We start from the raw sequence: 26,054 nt of genomic DNA, 5'->3' as shown, positions 1-26,054 counted from the left end.
TGGAACCAATTAAAGTCCTGATTATTTCTACAAAACTTATACATTTACTAAATTACTTGTACACTTGAAATTATGTTTGTGTGTGATTGTGGCTAAATAGTTCAGTATTCTAAGACTCTTTGCACAAAAAATAGGGTGTCTGTGATGGTACTAAATGGTTCTGTGTTTCGGGTTACCAGTTTAAATAAGTTAATGTACGAATATTGAGAATCTATTAGTATTTTTTTGTGTCGTACGAAAGATAGGTAAGAAAGTTCTAGATGTAATTGGATATACGACTATATGATGGGTGACTAAATGTAATTAAAATTAAGATTATGGGCACTTGAGAACAATGAGGAAGTAAACCAATATTTAAACGTAAATCAATGCTTAGTTTGGTGAGGACCAATTTTAAATTTAAATAAGATAAAAGTTATTGCTGAATTTTGATCTTAAATAACGTTGAAATATAATAATAATTATTAATAATAAATGAATGAATGAACCATCTATTCGAAATATGCTAGATGGTTCACTATATAATACATTTGAAATTTACATAAGAATGGCTCGTCTAACAGGTGACAGAATGAGAGAGGTGAAAATATTTTTGTTATTTTTGGACGTTTCGAGAGACCCCTATCAACATGGGTTTGAGTTTACAGTCCTCCAGTAACATCTAGTGCAGAGGGTTGCCAAGTTTTTTTCATGGCGACTCCAAAAACAACTTTCAAGTCTCCAGTGCGACCCCAGGTAAATAAATATATTTTTGATGGAACTTTGGAGCTTCTCTCATTGGACATATGAGATTGTATTGAGTAAAATAAGCTAAAACCAAAAAGTGATGTCACAATATTCACCTATATTTTCTATAGCATAAGCATAGAGCGATGCCCATGGGCCTGTTTTACAGTAAGCCATGGTACGAACTGCAAAATTTAACATGGTATGTCAAATCTCAGATGTTTTGTACATCCTTCCTCTGCCATAACTCAACGACCCCGCCGCCCTAATGACCTGTTTGCAACCCTAACTATTTATCACTCCGACCCATTTTGGGGTCGCGACCCCTGGTTTGGGAACCGCTGATTTAGCGTATAGTACTCAAAAAGACCTTTCCAATGATATATAATTATTGATGTATTGGGTGAATCTTGGGGGTCGTATGACATGAATAAAAATAGGTATACAAAGTTGGACCGGAATGGACGTCTGAAGCAGGAGTATTTGGCTAGTTTAGTTTTATTTTATGGCTCCGGTAGTACTGCGTAAAAGAAACGAGCTGTTTTGCACTTTCAGAAAGTTATAAGTTTGATGGTTCAATGTTTTTCAGGTCTTGAGTAAAACTCTAGAAAGTAACTACCCAGGTTCTCGTAGAATCTTGTATTAACTGTGAATGTAGGAAAGGTAAAACTGACGGTATAAACAATTTGAACAGATATTACCAAATGTTTTCTGTCAGATGACTATATATGGAAATAATATTCAAATTTTATTTTATATATCAAGTGAAAGCAAGATATTAGATTGGTATTTAGAAATTATGAAATAACAAAATTAAATAAATTTCCTAATTAATTATCACTGTATATGAAACATAATCATCATACCATAATCATTGTTTTTTACTGTTATAATCGGTGTCACATACCATGTTCTTTTTTTGTGTTTTGTAATTTCGATAAACGACTTTTGTGATACAGGTATTGTTCAAAATGAGTGTGAGATTCTCAATGTATTACACTTTTTTAGTTTAATCCAGTGATTACTATCTTTTCGTTAAATTCCTAACTTCGCTTTTTTGGAACACTTCATTATATCCAAGTACACAAGGGAATTCGCCGCGGTCGAATCATTTGGAAAATTCTACAATTTGTAGAAGTAATCTACAAAGAAAATCGATGTCTGACTTATTTTCAACAATAAGTTAAGAATTATACTTGTTTCTAATGTTTAAACTTGCATATTTTAAATATACTTCAATACCACGGAAGAATAAGAATATTTTTATGGAATTTCGGTGGGATCGCCGAACTAACTACTAGAAACTACTAGAGTTTCTTGCTTCGGTTAGTATGTTTGAGTAAATTAGCCCCACTGCTCTTATGAGTATGTCAACGGCATGTATGCACCGGCATCGGTAATTCTCACCCTAAAATCTTATTAGTGAGATTAGCTTTAATTAGATTACTTGCTGCAAAGCGAGATTGCCTATATTGTAGATTTCTGAATCATTATTCAAACCATATTTTGCATGACTTGAATCGCGGAAATAGTTTGCAACAAGTGTTGCATTTAATTGAAAGTTTTGAAAATCACACAATCAAAACTTAAAAGTTTTAGGTAATGTGGCTGCTTAAAAAGTGTCTGTCATGAAATATGGTAAGTTTTGTTTGACTTCATTGCCAAAACTATTTATAGTTTGACATATGAAACTAGAATTAATTCGGTTGGCATCATTAAACCGAAAAAATAAGCTAAAAAACTATGTTACCCAATTTATGATATAGGAATAAATTGAGTCTTCCAAAAGTTCTAAAGTTAAGTTAACGTTGCTCAAAAATGACATCAAATTTTGGAGGCTCGTATGTTGCTATGCAATTCCCACCGATATAAAAATATGGAAACGGATTTTTTAGAGTCAGGAACTATTTACAACTTTTGCAATATTCCTGTTAGGATAATGAATATTTCCATTTTGACCAACTGTGGTCCTAGGCCTTTTCAAAGTGTTTCAAAGGGTCAAAATGCGCCGCCCAAAGATTTGGACAAATTTGAAGAATCATAAATATTTATTTGACGCTTAAACAAATAATTAACAAATAAGTGTTATTTATTATTACATTTAACGTCAAACTATTTCTACTATATTAACTATTTCCAGACGTTTTGCTCAGTGTAGAAGCGAGAAACGCATTATAAAAATTTATCACTCAAGATTATTCAAATTAACAAAGCCTACCGTGATAGAATATCCAAACAAAATTGCCTCTTCGTTCGTTTCATGGAAAACACTCAGTGGTACCAATGTTCGGTGCCTCATTAGTTCTTGTACAAAAGCGCAAGTGTAATGCATCTCCGCCCGATGATTCATACTAGGTACTCCATCTTCCCCTATCATAAGATAACAATGAAATTGTAATTTTTGAAAACCAACATAATCAGCATTCATTGTTTATCTTTAACAACACAGTGAAATGAAGGATACTATACCGTACATATCCATATTTGCCTTTTTACGTCCGGAGAATTACAAAAATACTTAGAAACAATTGGTAACAACACAATGCAAATTTCAAATAATTCTGACGTTTTACATTTGAAAGTTGTAAAGTGCAGGAACAAAAACATTTTTGAACTATAAACATTTCTACGTATGAATTTAGTCTCAGTTTTCATAAACCAGTAATTTTTAATATTATTCGTTCAATTCATGCCTTCGCATATTAATAACTCTTTATTCCTACCTCGCGATGCACTATGCACTGGCCGTACATTACTTAATCAATCGGTAATGGATCGTTAGCTCGTGGTATAAAAGTATTATAATATTATTGAAGAAATAAGGTTTATTAGTAATTCCAATCCAAATAATATTTCTCATTTCCCAATGGTTCGAAAATTTCTTCAGCAATTGCATTTTTAAAAATGAGCAAGCGCAAGTAATGCCCAAGATAAAGTATTACTGGTTGATGATCCAGCATCGAACATATCCAGTATGTATTGAGTTAAATGTAGTTTCTAAAAAAAAAAAATAAAACCGATGTTATGATTTATTAGCGATTATGATCGTCTTTCTTTTTCAAAAATGAAATGGAATCAGTTTGTTAAATTGCTGTTGTTGTTTTGCTGATGGTGTAAAAAATCGTTTTTTACTTATGTAATTTTATTTTTGCAATTTGTCGAGTTTTAAACAATGAAAGTTTAGGTTTAATAATAGAAGATTAACTTTATACCAAAAAATAAAATTAAAAAGAAATTGTCTCACCCATCATAATTTTTCTTTCCGAGAAAATTTATTTGACAACACCACTAAATGGAGTAATAAACCACAATATCGGTGCTAGCGTGATTAAAGCCAAGGTTTTGGCCTCATAGAAATCTTAGGAACTGTATAATGTAAAAAAATATAAAAAAAAAAAAAACGTTCTTTTGCAATTGCAATCAAAAAATATTTTATCCTACATTTTTATATGCATTTTACTTTAAATTTCTATTAAGCTGTCAGGGTCAAGAGTCGAAGGAGATTTTCAAATTTGTTGAAGCCACATAGGGGAATCATAGAGTCTTAGAAAATTTTATAAATTCCCAAACATAAACTAACAATTTTCGAGGTTTATCGATCATCTAAAGAAGTCTTTGGTTGTCGTAATCCAACCTTAAACACAGCTAATATTGTTTGACACAGCAAGGAGAAGTTTTATCTAAAAATCAAAAGGAAGTAGGGATAAAAATAATGGTCAACAATAATTTTAATATTCTAGATACTTTTTTAGATCACTAGAAACATAATCGATAGTGATGATAAAAATTTCAAAAACTTCTCATTTTAACTGTAAGATTGTGATAAGCTTTATAAAAGGCTGAATACTCTGCGTTGCTCAATTGTCAATTGATATTTATTCCGGAGAAGAGGAAAGCCGATAAGGCAATCGAATGATATAATGAATCATTATATGTCTATAGGTAAATTCAATTTTTTTCATTTTTAAAATATTTATTTAGTTTAATACATGTGCGGTATAAATATTTTGCATTACATCTGTAAATATTATGTAAATACAAATACGACGTTCACGTGTCCATTTGTTAGAAACTTATAAAGGCTTTTAGAAATAATAAATTAGACCGCCGTTTCACCGCAATATTGAAAAATAGGCATTTCATTAGCATCTTGTATAGCTTGCTAGATTGTATGGAGTCTTGTTCAGTTAAAAGTTATGAAATAATTATCTCAATAACTATATTACCCTAATTCGCCTCATTTTTATTTTAAAGTGTCATCCCTGGTTGTTACACATTGTGGCGATATAATCTCGTGGGGAAATCAACAGATGGGAGTTGGAACCAAATTGGATAAAACATACTATAGTGAAATTATAGCATCAGACAATCATTCATTGTCCATGAAGAAATGATTATATAAAGTGAAGTTTATATATAGAATAAAACAAATTGTTTGAAAGTATGTTATGTTTCACCCCTGCAAATCTTGGGAGTTCTTTGTTGTTAGATTTTTGATCAACAAATGAGATTCTTATTTAATTGTTTTCTTTCATGCCTTTCTGGCCTACACCATATCTTATAGAAGAATATAATTAATAAAAACAATGTTGCATATGTCTTGCCAAAGCTGAGGAATTAGAGAATATGTACATTCAACTTCGACTTCCCAATCTGATTAAAAATAACATAATCTCTTTCCATGAAATATCAAGTATATTTATTAGCTTTTGTTAGATCATAGTCTTCAGATAAACACGATAAGGCAGCAAATAATAAAGATCAGTAATTAGTTGAAAATTGAAGGATCAAAATTACAGAAATACATTATACATTGGTCGATTAGATCTATCTCTACTGTGCCGATTCAGAAATTGATACTGGGGGTTTCCAGGTTTGTCCATTTATATGTGTTCCAATGTTTGCATTTGAACTTTTTGTTTGCTTTGTTGTTGTTTGTGTTTGTTTTGAAGTCTTTTTATTTGAGTTTCAGTATTTTATGTTGATTCCTTGTGGTTGCCGGGTTTCTAGTTTGTTGATCAAAAAGTTGTCTTTGTTTTTCGTGTATAACTCAGAGATGTCTGCTGACATAAAATACACGATAATCTACCCGGTTAACAAAGGATTTGGTTTGAATTTTCGCGATTCTGGGATTTGTCAACTTTGAGCTATTCTTTCAAAATTAACTGCCACGTAAGATAATTTTAAATGGAAAAAATTAATTGTGGATTCACACATTCTTTAGTATCTCGTCGTCGTACCTCGTTTTTCACAATAAACTCACAATTCCATGAGTGAACCGAAAAGTAATTACCATCGTACTCGTAAACAAAACATGTATATGTTGATGGAACCTTGTATTTACTTAGGGAGAATAAATACCAAGGTGACGAGGTTTACGGCCTAATATCACTTGCCCATGTCTCGTCACCATAGAAACTGTGTTACGGTCGAGCTTCAGTTTAAAGATGAATGAATTCAAATTTATGTCAATGTTCCACTTGGGATATTAAATATGGCAAGCCATTGAATCTAAAAGGCAAACTTTATTAATGATGATATACGCAACCCCTACTAACAATATTCCATGCCTACATATAGTTTAGACGCCGTTGCTGCCACCGTCTAAATTTTTTATATATTTGTGAATTCATCTCATCAATAAACAAAATATTAAATCTCTAAAAGAAAAAAAAAGTTCGCTAATATATTAATATTTTTGTTTTTTAAAGATGAAATATTTTACAGTTGGAATAACAAAATATTCAATTAGGAAAAAAGTCAGGGAAAGCGTGATGATTATAAACAAAGGAGCAATGCGCTGCAGTGGTTGCTTAAATACTATGGTGTCCTAGAAGCTAAACTGACATGTATGCGGGGATTAATATGTTGATTTGTGTCCGTGGCAATGTTTGAAAAAAGTTCCTAACCAAAATACGCAATCTTAAAAGAAACCATTATAAACAAAATCGAACATATCGCAATTTTGGTGACTCTATTCGTTTCACAATTTAAAATAGAGTATTTGACTTCTTTACTGATGATTAAAATAGTATTCCAGTACAATCAAAAAAAATTGCTAAAGTATAGAGAATTTTTTGAGAAAATGTAAATTGTGTTCAGTATATGAATAATCTAAATAAAAAAAATTTAAATTACGAAATGCTAACCTAAGAGTAAACCATTTGAGATAAATGATTTTTTAGAAAATGAAAATAAATTATAATTTTATGTCAAAATCTAATTGAACGACACTGATATCTGACAAAGAATATAATAGCAATCACAAATCCTACAATCGTATACTTATTCAATCCATTCGATATAACATGGTGCCCAACAGAATTTATTGAAAGAATTCATAGATCATGCTTATTTATTTTGTAAAATTTATGATTTAAAAAAACCAAAATAACAATTTTAAATATAGCATTCAATATAAGTTTCGATTTGTAACAATTTTTCTTGCTTTAAAATATATTTTCTAATTGTAATATTTTAATTTAGAGCGACGCGGAGATAAGATCGCACCAAATTGCTCTGTAACCATTGTGGCGTAACACGCTAAAATTATAAATTATTATGTCAAACGTTACGCTGCGGTTAACAGGTCAACTGGTTAATTTTAGCCGGTTAACTGTTAAATGTTTTCCCTGAAATTCCCAACACTGCTATATATAGATCAGTTTATACGTTGATGTCGAGACAGTTTAAAACAATATTTATCACATTTCTTATTGTGCTATATTAATCAATATAATAATCTGTCAATACTACCGTTTCATAATTGCGCGTGACAGTTGTTTAAATATTACAATGTGGTTGATGAAATGCGGCAATGCGACCGATTTTGTAAAGTTTATGTACATTGAACTATATATATATATATTCCAAGCGATCCAGAAGCCTTTCTGAACCGGTCATAAGTATTTGTCTAAAGAAGTTTAGAACTTTTCTCAGACTACACGTTACAAAATAAATTTCTATACGTAAATTACCAAGAATAGGTATTTTTAATCCTTGCTAAGTCATCCTAGCATAACATGAATGCCATCGAGTCATAAAATTAATAAAACTGAAAAGTTTGAATAGAGATGAAAAAAACAATTCTTTTGAACGTTGATAAAAAATTAGGACAACCATAGTATTATGGAAAGTATTGTAGTAGTAGTATTGTAACTGCCGTCGCATTGCTAAAATGTCAGAAAGAAAAGTATATTAGTATACATTGGGGATTCAATTTTTGGCGTCTGGAGAGTATCCGGAAAAGGTTTTATAGCCGATTTAACCTAATTTAACTTAAACATTTGATGAAATGTGATGATTTTGGAGTAAGATTTTGGTGGAAATTACGATGCAAAATTTTTCATCATATTGAACAGTTTTTAATTTTTTCTAATATAGCCTATATATATAATAGAAGAACATACGCCATGAGTATTCTTTGCAGCTTAAGGAAGATGAATTCAAGTATTATACTTTTATTTTATTTTAGGTTTGCGCGAACTGATGGGAAGTTCATCACGATTCTGAATATTTTGTACATCACGTCATTATATTCATTACGTCAAAAAATCCACGTAGTGAAATATGCCAGCATTAAATATTATATTAATATACGTCGTTACTCGGCGCGTAAATAACTGCAACGTCACGCGTCTGGTGATATTATTTTCATGAAATCAAATCACGTGATCCTGTTTTTTGTTGTTCCTCGTCGATGTTTTCGAAAAAAAAACGTAAAGATGAATATTTTCATGTTGATAGTGGAAATTGTGCTTAAGTTTAGAGTGGTGTTGGATCCTGGGAATCCACTCCAATCTTTTTATGAGGGTAGTAATAGAGTTGTTACTTATGAGCCATCTAACTTTTAAGGCCTTTTTTAACGAATTAAATTTTGGATATAAAGTAACCCTTTTTAGTTACTATTTGTTTACAACTTGACTCTTCTACACATAAGTTCTATTCATTTGTATGTGTACGTGTGCTGACTCCGTTTAAATAAGCTGCATTATATTAATACAAACACTACCAAAATAAAATATCGCATATAGACATATAATTTGCAAACGTGTGACGGCCAACTTTCATCTAAACTGATCTATATGTTGGCTTGGAATATTGGTGGCAGACGTTTCATATATCAACATTATAAAAGTCTGCCTTTTTTAAATTTATTTGACATATTATTCAAAGACAGGAGTTGGAATTTGATATTTTTAGGCTTCGGAGCGCGCGCGTCAGACAGTTTACATGATTATGAGACATTGGCAAAAGTTGTTTGATTGAAATTAGATTTGCAATGTAAAAAATTAATTATTTGATAAACAAATGATCAATTGAAAATACAATATTTTGAACCCAACCATCATTTAACGTGACAGGAGTAGTTCCTTCCATCAGACAATTACATGATTAATGTGTCTGGTGAATGTGAAATTGGCTACATGCTGTCTTAATGAATACAATAATTTTTCAATATTGAATTTGGACAGCCGTCACATTGCTAAAAGGTCAGAAAGAAAAGAATATTAGTATACATTAGGGATTCAATTTTTCGCCTTCCGGGAGTATCCGGAAGAGATTTATAACGTACTTTTTTGAGCTAGCTAAAAATAAACCTAATTTAATTCAAACATTTGATGAAATGTGATGATTATGAAAAAAAATTTTGGTGAAAATCATGTTACAAAATTTTTGATCATTCCAAACAGTTTCTAATGTTTTCCAATATATATAATGGAAGAACATACACATTAGTATTCATTGCAGCTTAAGGTAGATGAATTTAAGTATTATACTTTATTTTAATTTAGGTTTGCACGAACTGATGGGCACTTGGGCAAAAAATATTTTATATTATATTTTTATATGCATTTTACTTCAAATTTTTATTAAGCTGTCAGAGTCAAGAGTCGAAGGAGATTTTTAAATTTGTTAAAGCCATATAAGGGAAACAAAGAGTCTTAGAAAAATTTATAAATTTCCAAACATAAACTAACAATTTTCGAAGTATATCGATCATATAAAGAAGTCTTTGGTTGTCGTAATCAAACCTTGAACCGAAAACAACACAGCTAATATTGTTTGACACTACAAGGAGAAGTTTTATATGAAATTAAACAAAAAAGTAAAGTAAAAATATTGTCCAACAATAATTTTAATATTCATGTTATTTTTTTAGATCGCTAGGAACTTAATCGATAGTGGTGATAAAAATTTTGATAACTTCTCCTTCGATGTTATGTTTCTTCCCTGCAAATCTTGGGAGTTCTTTGTTGTTAGATTTTCAATCAACAATGAGTTTCTTCTTTGATTTTTTCTTTCATGTCTTTCTTGCCTACACCATATCTTATAGAAGAATATAACTATTGAAAACACCTTTGCATATGTCTTGCCAAACCTGGGGAATCAGAGAATATGTACATTCAACTTCGACTCCCTAATCTGATTTAAAATAACATAATCTCTTTCCATGAAATATCAAGTATATTTATGAGCTTTCGTTAGATCATAGTCTTCAGAAAAAAACGATAAGGCTGCAAATAATAAAGATCAGTATTTAGTTGAAAATGGAAGGATCAAAATTACAGAAATACATTATACATTGGTCGTTAGAGTCTATCTCTACTGTGTCAATTCAAAAATTGATACTGGGGGGTTTCCAAGTTTGTCCATTTGTATGTGTTCCAATGTTTGCATTTGAACTTTTTGTTTGTTGTGGTTTGTGTTTGTTTTGAAGTCTTTCTTTTGTTTTGTGCTTTATTAGTTTAATGTGACCCGCTGATGCGTAATGACTAAAAATATACATTTTAAAGCATTATTATTCATAAAAGCCGCGGCCATAAAAAATGCGAGGCATTGTGTACGATCATATATTATTTCAATTCGTAATTCCTGTTAAACGGTAAAATTGGTAAAGAGAACCTAACACAATTTGTGCAGTAGCCACACCAAATTTTGCGACTAACAAAGTCTAAAATACATGTTATTATTGTCGAGGGTCTTCAAATACATAACTCGTGGTGTTTCCTTTCGGATTAATTTTAGCATTTTACAATGCTGTTTTCCAATAAAAAAAAAATGAATTGTGGATTCACTTCTTTATTATCTTTAGTATCTCGTCGTCGTACCTCGTTTTTCACAATAAACTCACAATTCCATGGGAGAACCGAGAAGTAATTAACATCGTACTCGTAAACAAGACATGTATATGTTGATGGAAATTTGTATTTATTTAGGGAGAATAAATACCAACGTGAAAAGGTTTACGGCCTAATGTCACTTGCCCATGTCTCGTCACCATAGAAACTGTGTTACGGTCGAGCTTCAGTTTAAAAATGAATGAATTCAAATTTATGTCAACGTTCCACGTGGGATATTAATTATAGCAAGCCATTGAATCTAATAGACATCCTTTATTAATGATGATATACGCCACCCCTACCAACAATATTCCATTCCTACATATAGTTTAGACGCTGTTGCTGCCACCGTCTAAATTTATTTATAACATTTATGAATTCATCTCATCAATCAACAAAATATTAAAATTACATATTAAAAGAAAAAAAGTTTGCTAATTAATTAATATTTTTTTTTTCAAGTTGAAATATTTTACGGTTGGAATAGCAAAATATTCAATTAGGAAAAAAGTCACAGAGGAAGCGTGTTGAATATAAACAAAGGAGCAATGCGGTGCAGTGGTTGCTTAAATACGTATTATATAAATAATAATAATATATAAATAAGTATTATAAATATATTTTATTTTAGGTTTGCACAAACTGATGGGAAGTTCATCACGACTCTGAATATTTTGTAAATCACGATTAATTTCGACCTAAATGCATCTCGTCCGTGACTATTTTTATGTATAGTACTATACATGGTTAAGGACATTAGGATTTAAAAAAAAAGACTTCATAAAATGAATCATCTTCTATGTATCTTAAAATATAAAACTATAGTATTTTGGGAAGGGAATTTATATAAATAGGTGATCTAGTATTGATTAAAGACACTCTAAGAATTATGTAAAAGTTTGACCAATGGAAAGAAAAAGTAGATATATAATTTATTCGTCAATATTAGATTTTAGATAGCTAGAAAAATATTTATCGTTTTGCTAATGATTTTTCTTCTATCTATCTTCAGATATACTATTATAAATATCCCACATTATAAATTTTGCAGATTTTATTCATTCTAATAACAAAATTATATTACTGAAAAGTAGAAAGACAAGATGTGGATTGAAATATTTGAATATACAAATGTTTTAGCTGGCCTAACGGTCTTCATATTTTGGTTTTATTTGCAAAGAAAACCCAAAAACTTTCCTCCTGGTCCTCGAGGTCTGCCGCTCGTCGGTTACATTCCGTTCATGGCAAAGAATCCCGCAAAAACTTTTATGAAATTGAAAGAGAAATTCGGATCAGTTGTCTCTGTTCAATTTGGACAAGAAGATTGGGTCATTCTAAATGATTTTGACACCATTAACGAGGTTCGTTAGAAATGTTTTGAAAGTAGTATTATTCAATAAAAGATGAAATAGGGTCGTAGCCGTAGTTGTTTTGTAATTTTTCTAGGTAATTCTAATTTTTAATTCTAAAAATAAGCACGTTATGAGGTTTATGTCAATAACAACATTGCCATTAATTATAAAATATCAACTAATGCAAACCGATCTGTTTTTTTATGAGGCGTATTTATACATATTTCACTTCTATCAAGACTTTGTACAGCAGCTGTTAGGTAAATAGCTACTCTAGTTTGGAGAGAGAAAAATCTAGCCTACCACACACGCACATTTTCGCAAATTTCATTTAACAAAGAGTTACAAATGTATTCTTCAGGCATTTGTAAAACAAGGACACAAGTTTTCCGGGCGGCCCTACAATCTTTATTTCGAGCTGATAACCGAAGGCCGCGGGTTCTTTACAATGGATTATGGACCAACATGGAAAGCTTTGAGCAAATTTGGCCATGCCACATTGAAAGAGTAATATTTTATATCAAATTTTCTATGCCGAAAACAATTATTCAATTTTTATTAAATATATGCAAAATTGTATTATCTTAATTTAATGCTTTTATACCCATTTACTCTAAAGAAGGCTTCGCACAACATGTCACTACTAAATAAGAATCTACTATATTGTGGAAAGACCAGGTTTTTTCACGATTGACATCGTCTATGCAAATTATTACAACGTGGGTGACGTGGTTTTCATTCAGTAAACGCTTAGGAAACGAATGATTTGAAAGACACATTCTTTATATAAGCAATAAATTCTAAAGGAGTGAAACGGTTTAAAATGTGAAAAGATAAATTAAAGTTTCGCTTATCACCTGGTCGAGTGGTATATACATATTGCATCTTACACATAAGAATAATTGTAAAATCTTCAGCAGTTTTATGTCATTATGATACACTTTTATTTGTTTAATATTAACTAATTTGGCAGTTTTTTTTCTGAATTATTTCAGTATGGGCGTGGGCAAGAAAAATATAGAAACAGGAGCTGTTGAAGAAACGAGATTCTTGATTGAGAGTTTGACATCGAGCAACGGAGAGAGCATTCGTGTAATAATATATAATACTTCGACACCCTAAAAGCTATGATACAAATCTTTAGAACAATATGTATTTGTATTTTACCAACGCGCACTTTTTCATATTTTTGTATCGCAGTATCTTGTAACCTTGAAAATGATTGGGCGCAATGTGGATCAATAGATTGTTGTTGTTGTTCATATTAATGTTGGGTTATAACAATTTTTCTGATACCCATGGATTCCCATATTTGACTCAAAACTTCGATGCTATTTTTTAATTCATGACAACACTTTCTTATATAATATAGGAACATTCTTTGGGTGATCATTTCGGAAAACTTGGTGATCTGCTACCGCTAATATTTTACCGCACCGTTACCGATGCAAAGCCTCTGATTCCATGGTATTTTAGCATTTCTATATTGTTTCTTTAGATGAAATTGAATCTCGCGTTATCCAATATGGTTTGTCGGATAGTGTTGGGTTCCAGGTTCGATTATCACGAACACAAATTCAGGCATATTGTCGAGATGTTTATGAAACAGTAAGTATATATCTTAGTATATGCTTATTCCTGCTTATTGTCTTCAGGTAGGGTTGTATATTTTTTTCATTAATATTTCATCTAAGCAGGACCACGTGCATAAGAACCCAATGTAACTAATTTATAGTCTTGTCCATGGGAAACATTTTTCCGTCCCATCTCTGCCAATAGCATATTATGATTGTTCCCTCTCACCCCATCGAACATCCCATTAAAATGACAATTCCATGGCCAATCTTGGTCACTAATTTTAAATAAGTAAAAGGTAGTTGCATATATTTAATTATTAATTAATGCAAAATTTGACAAACCAAGGGTAGCTCATACGTAATCAAGTTTTTACCGGAAATGAAATCTGTGCCAGCTAGTAGTCCGTCTATGGACAAAATTATATGTGATTTTAATGGTTAAACAAGCGTTCTTAAACCGGCGTACCCAAGAATTTCCAAGGTTTTTAAGATTTCTAATTTTTCTAATTTCCAAATTAGATTGTAACAGCTAGCGTGTGTTTTCATATGTAATTAGGTCCTAAAAAGCGTTTCAAGCTATATGAAAAATTTCTGATACAGAAAAATGCTTTTTTACATTTCAAAGGGGGGGGGGGTTGAGACTTGAATACACAATATTTTGAAAAAAATGCATTTTTGCTTCAAAAACTGTCTAGAAACTGTTTGTTTCTATATTGAAGTATATTACCGCATTTTGATGTATCCAAAGTCTCACCAGTTTTGCATTGTTAACACGAATATTATTTTCTGAATGATTTGTATCATGGATTTTACTTTAAATGTTTGTCGATTAATGACTACATAATTGAACGAATTCGTAACTTCTAATCTGCGAGTTTAAGGTACTGGTGAAAAAATAATTGGCTGAGCACAAATTTGTATTTGAGTTTGAAACTATTTACGTATGTATGTTTAAAAAATCCTGCCATTAAGATTACTAACGTTAATCAAACCATTGTATTAGAAAAATCTCGAGTGCGAATCGAATCCGATGTAAAATATTAAAAAAATCCCGATCTTCAATGAATTAGTCTCAATGTAAAGCTAAGTAATGATTCACAAATTCTATCTCACTTAGGGGTTATTTCTTTTTTTTTTATTTAAAGGTCTCGAGTCACTTCTCATTCACATATGCTATTTGCTGTTTCCTTGGCTCCCTTTTTGCGTTTTATCCCTCCGTTCAGCAATGTTGTGAAAATTACATCTGACCAAGCAGAGTGTCTTATGGGTGAGATTTTTTGAAGTTTGTAACGATATGAAATTTATGGGTTTAATGTTTTTCTAGTTTGAATTGAAACATATACTTGAACCAATTCAATAGGTCCTGCTGCACACTAACACAAATATATTTCTGTAACGTTTTATCTAATTATTGTAAACTTTTTGTCTTAAAGTCTGACTTTGGGCAGACGGAACGTTACAGAAATACATTCGTGTTAGTGTGCAGCAAGAATCTTGAATTGAGTAGAATAGTCATATTATTAAATGTTACAGCATCCTTGCAGTATACTCAAACAGATCCAATAGCATAAAAACTTATAGGGTGGAATGAAAATTAGTCTCGCGCACCCCAACTCAAAGTCATTTTCGAACATTTCAGATTTAATAAAGTAGAATATAGTAAATAAATTGTTTTACAAAACTATGTTGAAATCTAGCAAAGAAAGCAAGAGGAGAGAATTCGGCTATTGCGGATCCTTAAATTCTTGCAGTAATAAATGCACAGGAAGAATAGGAGGAATATTTAATGGGGCGACAATAAAAAAAAAATTATCTATTTTCATGTACGTTAACGCCGTTATGAACATAAACTGTCTGATTAGGATTTTATGCTTAATGGGGAAAAATACGGGTGTTGACCACGGTAAATAGATTGGCGGGCCGGGTTGTGACGGGCGGGCAGCCCGTTGCAGAGCCCTAAACCAATTGTCAACATCAAGTGGCTCCAATCGGGTTGCCAAACATTGAACAAACAAGATTCTGCTAAACCTATAAAGAATTGCTTCTTCCATTTCAGCGGAAGCTTGTACCGGAATTTGCCCAGGGTCGTCGTAAAAGTTGGGCGGGGCATTAAACAATGGCTCGTGCAAGGAATGTTTTCTACTGGACGTTAATTTATCGGAATTGCGTTATGCAAAAATAATACCAATTACATATATAATACAGTTTCCTGTTAGTTCTTGTTAGCAAAAGACGCATTTTTATCGTTTTTTTGTGTGTGTTTGATGACGTCACTAAAATCAAGTATTTTGCTTCCTGTGACGGCTTCGCCTTCGCATCAGAAGTCCTATGGTCCAACGAAGTCATGATTAATGGGTCCTGGTTGGCTACTGTGACAGACTTAGTACCCTTACTATTGCGTGTCCATATATTTGAGCATCGTTTTCTTGTTATTTATATTATACTTATTTATTGATTCCACCAGTAAATAAAGCAAAGAAAAATAGTATTCTATTTTTAGCATATCTACGTGATTTTGTAGAAGAACACGAATCTAACTTTGATGATTCAGACATCCGGGACTTTATCGATGCTTTTCTGAATGAAATGAAGAAACAAGGAAAAGATGATGATGCTTTCAACGTAAAAATTGTATTGCTCCGAATCCCACAGCCCTGTTTTATATGAATTATATAATTTTTTCTAGCCAGCTAAAACGGCAATAACAAGTTTTTCTTCATATTTTTATTATTCTTGCAGAAAATTCAACTCATTAGATACGTTCGTGACCTTCTCCATGCGGGAACAGTTACAACTAGCGTTACCTTGACTTGGGCTTTGCTCGCTCTGGTCTGCTACCCGAAATGCCAAGAAAAAATAGTAAACGAAGTATTCGCAACTTTGGGTAATTTGATATTGTTGATAATGTTACTTAGTGATACAGTATTTTGATTAACTAAGCTTTCATAGTAGTCGATAATATATGTCATGAATAACAAGAGATCTTAAGCACACAGGAAAAAGTTAAATTGCCGTGATGTTATAAAATGAATGTTTGTTGTAGAAACTCCGAAAACAAAATTACTTTGGTCTTTTTAATTTATTTTTTTAATTAGAAGTTTTCCTGGAGCATTATCAAGCGCACTCATGCGGGTGCACTGGGCAGTAAACGAATTAGCGCAACTCACAGGGTGTGTACGGTGGATAAATTATATATATATATATTTTTTGATTACTTTGTGTTCTACAATAGTAAATATAAAAGACGTAACCTATAGGTTAGGACTTGGATTTCACTCAAAACACAGAAACAAGCTTTGTGCATCAGTACATACCATACCGATTTGACAAGGAAAAATTAGGTTTTGACATGACGCTACGCGATACTTAGTTGTTTAATATTAATTTAAAGACAAGGTGTACAAATTTTTAATTACAAGGAAACTAATATAATTCATATTGTCATACATATCATTTCTATAACCTCATTGAAAAGGAATTGTATATAAGATTCGTTTTGCTGAATTACTGTTGTCGCTGTTGTTGTCGTTAAAAAAATTCCAATGGTAAGACATTTGTATTCATCTTGCTTTACCGCCTTTGTCACGTGTTTCCGAACAAATAATATCAATACCATTCAATAGGTGAAACTTGAACATTCCCAATTTTTTCTTCTAACAGGTGAAGACGGTGTTCCTTCAATGGATCACAGAGATAAAATGCCTTACACCTGTGCTTTTATACAAGAACTAATTAGACATAAAATTTTGGCGCCTTTAAGTATATACCATAGGAACAACGAAGAAGCGAATATCAATGGATACACTATCCCGATAAATACAACGGTACGTATTTACCGTGGATTGATAATATTTTAGATTTTTAGAATGCTCAACAAATACAAAACTAAACAACCCAATGATAATACATAGTTATGTATTTTAGACTTTATTCTTCATTGTTAGTTTATACAGTAGGATTTTATAGCAAAACGTCGCCTTTGGCGGAAGTTGAGTTAATCTCATTTTGGGAAATTTTCTTTAGAAGTGTTTTTGGAGAAACCCATTCTCGACGACGTTAAATTAGCCATCTATATTCTAGAGCTGAACATAGGCAAACTACGGGCCAAATTCGGCCTGCTGGGTATCAATCACGCCCGCCTGATGCTGACAAAACCACACTAAAACCAAATTTTGTTGTTTTAGCTAAATATTAGTTCGATTACGATTAAATTTTTTTTTGCACAAGGCTTATTGCTTTCCACTTTTGTTTTTGCAACACTGAAGTTAAATATACCTAAATATAAAATTTTACGTCACACTTACATGGCCCGCCAGTCTAGGTGGGCAAAATTTTTGACCACCAGGTCCAAAATCCTGACCCACTCCTGTTCTACAGCATAATTATTATCGGAGATACAGGAGCGCAAGAACCTATATTTGTACTGTATTGTTTAATCCGGTGGTTCCCAACCTTTTTTGGCTCGCTACCTCCTTTGGTGGTTTACAAATATCGACGACCCCCTGCCTCACTTCCTATACTTATCAATAAAATAAGCGGAAAAAGGAGGCGAGGTTCTTACCACTTCATGACAGCTGCTGCCACGAACGTAGCGATGGCAGCTCTTGTCGTGGTTATGGCGCTTTTACCTGTATATTCACAAAGTCGTGTACCAGATTTCAGTGCATCATGCTGAATTATATCTACTTCTACCTATATCTATCTATATCTACTCTACCTGAAACCTAACACCAAACCCATCAAAACTGTATTCATAAGAAAAAATGTTCCAACCCAACCCATATTTATTGCCACCAGGGACAGCCCTGCCATTGCAGCCGAAATGCCATGGATACGGCAGCAAAATTTCAGCCGCCTTCGGTTTTCAATTTGCTGCCGTGGTAACGACATCTCGCCATTGATTTGTACAGCTAAAAAGTCAGTCGCCTTGGGTTTGGCCATAGCGGCCATGGTTTCAAAATCCCGCCATTGCTTCGAAGCCCGCGTGTTTCCGCATTGTGACGCGCGGAAATGCAGACGAGTTCGTGTGACGTCACAATGGTTAACATGCCATTAACACCTCGCGCCACTTGCTTGGTTTCCAAGCAATAACCGAATTCTGGGGTCTCACGACAGCTAGTGAAAATCTCTCGGAGGCAGACGAGAAACCATTCCAGACTTCGTCGCGTTATATTGCCAATATTTAACTAAAGTTTTGTATTGTTTTCTACTGTTTTGTCAGACCTTCGCGAATTCTCTGGAGGTCGCGACCCCCAGGTTGGGAACCACTGGTTTAATCCAATTGGAAACGCCTTTAGCGGGTCTGGAATCTTTCGTCAACTTGTAACGACAAAATATTTAATCACACTGCAGTCAGTCGCACGCTCTCACAATTGAACTAGATAAGCAAAATCGAAACCCATCGATCGTTGAAAATATGTTTCTGTATTTCAGATTGTTCCAAACATTTGGGCAGTTCATAACGACCCCAAATACTTTGAGAATCCGAGAGAATTTCGACCTGAGAGATTTCTCGACCACGACGGAAAATTCTGCAGATCATATCACGTGATTCCGTTTTCGATCGGCCTTCGACGTTGTATGGGAGAACCACTTGCAAGGATGACGCTATTTGTATTTCTAACGGGAATTATACAAAAGTTAAAAGTGTTGCCAGATCCTGTCAAGCCCCTTCCTCCATTCGATGGCGATGTAAATTTTATTATCTCATACGAGCCACCTCAGTTCGATGTTGTTTTTGAACGACGATAAAGTGTTTTTTGTTTATAAATGAAATATAAATATCGTGATCTAGTTATGAATTTATATCTCAAAAACAATAATAATTTGGAAAAACAGTTGAAATATTGTGCGCATATTTATAGGCTAATTGGTTTGTGATTGAGTGCAAGTCATATTTCCTCTTTTAAAATCAATCAAATACTCTTTAAAATAACAATCAAAACATAGCAATTGATGTCATGGTTTAATAAAATGGACAAGCAATGCAAAACAGGAATGGTTTATATTTCTTCCAGATGTAATAGCTCAGATACTCGTAGCCTTGTGTATTATTCGATGAACACAGCGCGTTTCCCTTGGATGATAAGATTAATATGTAAGAAGTTGGCATTATTTTAAATTTTGAAATATTTTCTTTTCGAGGTGAAAACACTTCAGAGTACAGATACTCAGTTTTTTAGGTCAGGTTTTTGAACAAGTTGCCGCATTCAAGATTTTGCAGCGACTAAAAAAACATCGTTAGCTACATACGAAACCAATGTAATAGCAATTATTAATCGTATAAGCAATAATTTTTTCGATTATAATTACAAAAGTGTTTAGTGGAATATAAACTATAGAATAATTAATCTTTTGGCCATAACAAAGGGGAAATTAACATATGATGGTGTCCTGGTGGAGCATTGAGGGTTATTGGTACAAATACTATTGGAGAACTCGCGAATTCGTTACCCTCAATGAACTAGCTTTCGATTTTATAACGTTATTTTACTATATTGAAGCAGCTTATGTCGTTGAAGTACAGTACACTTACAAAAAAAGGAACCAATAAAAGTTCTGATTACTTCTACAAAACTTATACATTCACTGAATTACTTATACGCTTGAAATTATGTTTTTGTATGATTGTGGCCAAATAGTTCAGTATTCTAAGAAGCTTTGCACAAAAAATATGGTGTCTGTGATGTTACTAAATGGTTCTGTGTTTTGTGTTACCTGTTAATATAAGTTAATGTACGAATATTGAGAATCTATTAGTATTTTTTTGTGTCGTACGAAAGATAGGTAAGAAAGTTCTAGATGTAATTGGATATAAAACTAAATGTCAACTCCTTATAATCTATCTAATTAAAGAGTCCAGCTGCACACTAACACAAATTTATTTCTGTAACGTTCCGTCCGACCAGAGTCAGACTTCCTCAGACAAGCAGTTTACAACAATGGCAAGAAATAAATTTGATAAATAAATTTGAAATCTCAAATCAAGTATGACGTAACAATGCATAAACATTTAATTTGCATTTAGCCGTAGAAGTAATGATGGAAAAATTAGAACCACAAATATCAGTGAGGCTCATTTAGATGTGATTCAAAAAATTATTATTGCTTTCACGAAAATGTTGGGTAACTAAATGTAATTAAAATTAAGATTATGGGCACTTAGAGAACAATGAAGAAGTAAACCAACATTTAAACGTGAATCAATGCTTAGTTTGGTGAGGACCAATTTTAAATTAAAATAAGATAAAAGTTATTGCAGAATTTCGATCTTAAATAGCGTTGAAATAAGTTAATAATTCATATTAATAAACGAATGAATGAACCATCTACTCGAAATATGCTGAATTGCATATCATATGCTACACAACATAAATGAAGTGGGCTTTTCACAACTTCAGGAAGATATGATAATAACGAGTCGTTTTATCACAGCTGCCTTACAGAGAAAAAGTAAGTTTACATAAGCGTTTTATTGATCAAATACTCAATGTCACACGATTATATGCTTTTATGATTCATAATAAAGGTTTTATTATGACTCACAAAGGCTTTCTATGCGATAACGAACAAACAAACAACAGAACGATCGACCAATCATAGCCTGGCCTGAATCGATGCGGTGACTTTTCCAAGAAAAATTCTTCTATCACGCACGAATGACTGGCGTTATCGGCACAGTCTTGGAATTGAAAAAGAGAAAACCATTACGCAGTCAACTGTATGGTCACATTTGAGCTTTACATAAGAATGGCTCGTCCAACAGCTGACAGAATGAGAGAGGTGAAAATATTTTTGTTATTTTTTGACGTTTCGAGAGACCTCATCAACACGGGTTTGAGTTTACGGTCATCTAGTAACATCTAGCGCAGGGCTTCCCAAGCTTTTTTCAGGACGACCCCAAAGACAACTTTCAAGTGTCCAGTGCGACTCCGGGTCAATGAATATGTTTTTCATGGAACTTGGAGCTTCTCTCATTGGACATATGAGATTATATTAAGTAAAATAAGCTGAATCCAAACACCTATGTCACAATATTCAACTATATTTTCTATAGCATAAGCATGGAGCGATGCATATGGGCCTGTTTTACACTAAGCCATGGTACAAACTGCTAAATTTAACATGACATGTCAAATCTCGGATGTTTTGTACATCCATCCTCTGCCATAACTCAGCGACCCCGGCGCCCCCATGACCTGTTTGCGACCCTACCTATTTATCACTCGGACCCAATTTGGGGTCGCGACCCCTGGTTTGGGAACCCCTGATCTAGCGTATAATACTCAAAAAGACCTTTCCAATGATATATAATTATTGATATATTGGGTGAGTCTTGGGGGTCGTATGACATGAATAAAAATAGGTATAAAAAGTTGAGCTGGATTGGTCGTCTGAAGCTGGAGTATTTGGCTAGTTTAGTTTTATTTTATGGCTCCGGTAGTACTGCGTAAAAGAAACAAGCTGTTTTGCGATTTCAGAATTTTATAAGTTTGATGGTTCAATGTTTTTCATGCCTTGAGTAAAACTTGAATTGGATTCATATTAATAAACAGTTGGTAAATCGGATTTAATACCAAGCAAATTCGGTTTTATTTTTTCGAGGGTGATATCGCAGACTATATATCGCTGCTAGTTTTAATATCCAGCTCTTGGCGTTTTTCCAAATACATTGTAGCTTCTTACACATTGATAGAAATTACCCAATTGAGCCAAGATACTCAACTTGAACGTTGTACTTTGTAATTCGGAAGAGTCAGCTTTGTAAATTGGTACACGATTTTTTGGACAAAGATGTACCCTATTTATTTCGTAAAATCAAAAATTTAAGAAATTCATGACTGTACGAGCAAAGCCGCAATAATGCACAATATATTTTTATTCCCGAGATTTATTCGGTTCTCCGTGTATTGTAGTTGAGCCGGAGAATGAATTAAACTCCTAATTCTCATTTGTAACTCTAACAGTAAATTCGACACTCGGATTTTAGGCCTCAATTACGCAACTTTTTTAGTTGGATTGCAACAATCTTATTATTATACTACATTCTGAAAAGCTCCAAAATTTTTCCACCGGGTCCTCGTGGTCTCCCTATCGTTGGATACGTTCCGTTTATGGAGAGAATTCCAGCGGTACATTTGCAGAAAATGAAGAATAAATATGGATCTGTAATGTCTGTTTATTTTGGACGTGGATTTTGGGTTATTTTGAACAATTACAAAACAATAATTTTATTGTCGTTGTATGCAAACAGGTAAGAGACTTGTTAATTTAAAATTATTATTGACTGACGTAGAAACGCATAATATAACGCTCACATAGACGAGCTACACCGCAACGCTGCACATTATAGTTGACAATTTTGGAGTAACGCAGAAATATATTCTGATGACAAAACATTTAGTTACGAACAGTTTGATTTTTCTGCAAGATATCATTAAGAACATGAATTCACATTTGACGAGCATCACCTCCGAGACTTCACTAATGCATTTCTCAAAGAAATAAAGAATGGCCAAAATAATGATTCTAGTTTTAACGTGATATTGTTGTTAAATTTTCGAAATAACAATCATAATGTCAAACCGAAGTCGTTGTTTGCCATTTTATTATTTTGTCCAAGCAATTTTCACTACCCACGGAAACAATATGCAAAATATTCGTTTTTCCTGTTCTTAGAAATATTATATGGTCTACCATCGGCTATGCCCGTCCAAAAATAACTCTAAATGTAACATTACGCTCCGATGTCAAGACTTTTATAACAAGTAAGTGACAAACGTGACTGAGATAAGTCACCTAGCTTTGCTTTATTGAAAAAAATTCTGGAAAATCAGAAATCGGAAAAAGCTCATAATCATACTTTTGTATCTGAAATTTCAAATTTTTTTCAATTTTATTCAGAAAATTGAACTCGGTCATTTCATACGAGATCTTTTTCAAGCTGGATTAGCTACTACCAGCAGCACTATTAGTTGGGCTATGCTATGTTTTGGTCACTATCCAGAATTCCGAGAAAAAATAGCAGAGGAAATTTCAGAAACAATAGATCAGACATATAATTCAGCCAATTATTGGGTGAAGACATCCCAATTTTGCACAGTTAACATAATGTAAATCATATATTTATCTGTCAAGCGATTGAAGAGTCTTCCTGTATCCATCATAGATGTATTTCTAAAAAAGTTCAAAACTTTTTCACCCTTGCGCATGTCATCAAAAACAATTAGACGTAGAATAAGTGTTACTATACGGTTGTTCAATCAAATTAAACAAATAGTTCGTAATTCCAGTTTGAAGTGCTGTGTTTGGCTTATGCGGGATTGAATATAATAAATACTTACTCCAAAGGTAAATTTAAAAATCCTACTGGCATGAAATCTTCTATGGAGACGTTCTCATATTCTATTACCAAAACTGAATAGGTTATATATATGGAAAATACAAATCCCATAGATAATACCGTTTACAGTAGCAGCAATCTCATTAAACGTACTGTAGTTTTGTACGGTTTAACTGACGTTCAATCTTAATCAAATTTAATTTAAATTTTTTCTCAACTAATAATCTTTCGCCTTAAAATGTTTGTTACTTGATGATAAATAAAGATACTCTTCTATTGCTCTTTTGTTTTTATGTACTTTTATTTTAGAATTTTAATCATAGCTTAGATTGTCTCTTGTTAAATTTTGTCGAGTGGGCGTTTAACAAGCTGTTGGCGTTCGTCAATTGCACAAACGTTTGCTAGAATTTTGATATACATTTATATTTAAATACTTTATCGTTCTATTTATTATTTTTTGTTTCTTAAACAGGTGAAGATGGAATTCTATCAATGAAACATCGAGATGAAATGCCGTTCACTTGTGCTTTTATATAAGAACTGATGAGGCACAGTACTCTGGCACCTTTAAGCGGATTACGTAAAACGAACGAAGAAGCAATTTTAGATGGATATAACGTTTCGAAAAATACAACTGTAAGTTTCAGTACACTTGTTGCAGAAGCATTTGCAAATGTGTGAATTCACGAATTCGCTATCACGTAATTGGTATCATGATTGTCTATAACTGAACCGCATCAATTCTGGCGTCATCCGATATATGTAATGTTAAACGTAAATTATCACTGCGTCAATTGAATTTCTGTCGAAATTTTAGATTACATTTATTATATTCTATCTAATGTTTTAAAAAAATTAGGTTAAGGTATTTTTACATAATAAAGATCAAGTTTATTTTTGAAGAAATTTTCATGTCATAATATATTATTCAAGGTTTTGGAAAGTGTTTGGCAAATTTTCAATAATGGTGATATGAATTTTGACATTAGGTCAATTAGGTTGAATTTTTTTACCTATTTTAATTTTCGTTTAGACATTAATTAAATATATCAAATCTTCACCATCGGTATTCGTCTAAGCAAACACACTTTATTTTTTCAGTTTTATGCAATTTGAACAAACACGGTTAAGCAAAGTCATCAGATATACTGAGAAACTATACATGAACCGCCGAAGTACAAAGAGTTATTCAGACGTAATTGATAGCCTAGGATTCCACATTAACTGTACCATAATTAAATGAACTTCATTTCAGGTTTGCACGAACTTATGGGCAGTTCATCACGATTCTGATTATTTTAAAAACCCCGACGGTTTTCGACCTGAGAGATTTCTCGACAGTGACGGTAAATTCATCCACTTAAATCACGTGATAGCGTTTTCTGTCGGCTCTCGTCGCTGTATTAGAGAAAAGCTTGCAAGGATGCCAATTTTCTAGTTGATAGCAGGAATTGTACAGAAGTTGAGAGTTGTGCTGGATCCTGACAATCCATCTCCCATCTTTTTACAAGGGTCGAAACAGTTTTGTAACCTATGAGCTTCCTAATTTTGAGGGACTTTTTTAAAGAACGTGAACATTTTTACTTTCGGAATGAAGTAACATAAATAAATATAAATTTATGTAGATGTGTCCTGAACCCGTTTCAATTTTTTTTTCAAACAGTAACAACCATCGCGTTGTAAATTTTGATCCAAACTTATTTATATGTAGACATGGAATATTAGTTGGCGTTGCATATATCAACATTTTATAAGGCTGTTTTTTTTTTAAAAAAAATTGAAACTGTAAATTCCGAATAAACCTTCTGCTCTAATTATTATTAACTATAACAAAGTGATGCAGTGACAATAATTAGGATTCAATGATCTTCATGGCGTGAAGAGCGCTCGTGACAGAATTTATATGCTTATATTAGCAATAGTATTCCATAGA

At 32.6% G+C, this 26,054-nt stretch overlaps 1 protein-coding gene across 1 annotated transcript; it reads left to right on the top strand.

The window, feature by feature from the left end:
- Positions 1 to 11,953: 11,953 nt before the first annotated feature.
- On the top strand, positions 11,954 to 24,658 carry LOC120335033 (cytochrome P450 2B19-like). Its single transcript, XM_039402540.2, has 12 exons — positions 11,954 to 12,211; positions 12,564 to 12,709; positions 13,198 to 13,294; positions 13,701 to 13,810; positions 14,925 to 15,046; positions 16,280 to 16,401; positions 16,519 to 16,663; positions 17,440 to 17,603; positions 19,213 to 19,470; positions 23,683 to 23,856; positions 24,072 to 24,129; positions 24,594 to 24,658. The coding sequence occupies exons 1-12, from the start codon at positions 11,954 to 11,956 to the stop codon at positions 24,656 to 24,658; spliced, it is 1,719 nt and encodes a 572-aa protein (XP_039258474.2).
- Positions 24,659 to 26,054: the final 1,396 nt, after the last annotated feature.

This window comes from Styela clava, chromosome 1 (assembly GCF_964204865.1).
Source record: "Styela clava chromosome 1, kaStyClav1.hap1.2, whole genome shotgun sequence".
In the NCBI taxonomy this organism is placed as follows: domain Eukaryota; kingdom Metazoa; phylum Chordata; class Ascidiacea; order Stolidobranchia; family Styelidae; genus Styela; species Styela clava.
Note: the sequence above shows the minus strand (reverse complement) of the source record. Positions and strands in the feature narration are given on the sequence as shown.

Coding starts and splice junctions, on each gene's coding strand:
- LOC120335033 (XM_039402540.2), top strand. CDS start 11,954: ATGTGGATTGAAATATTTGAATATACAAATGTTTTAGCTGGCCTAACG. Junction 17,604..19,212: donor CTATCCCGATAAATACAACG/GTACGTATTTAC, acceptor TCTGTATTTCAG/ATTGTTCCAAACATTTGGGC. Junction 19,471..23,682: donor TTCCTCCATTCGATGGCGAT/GTAAATTTTATT, acceptor AATTTTATTCAG/AAAATTGAACTCGGTCATTT.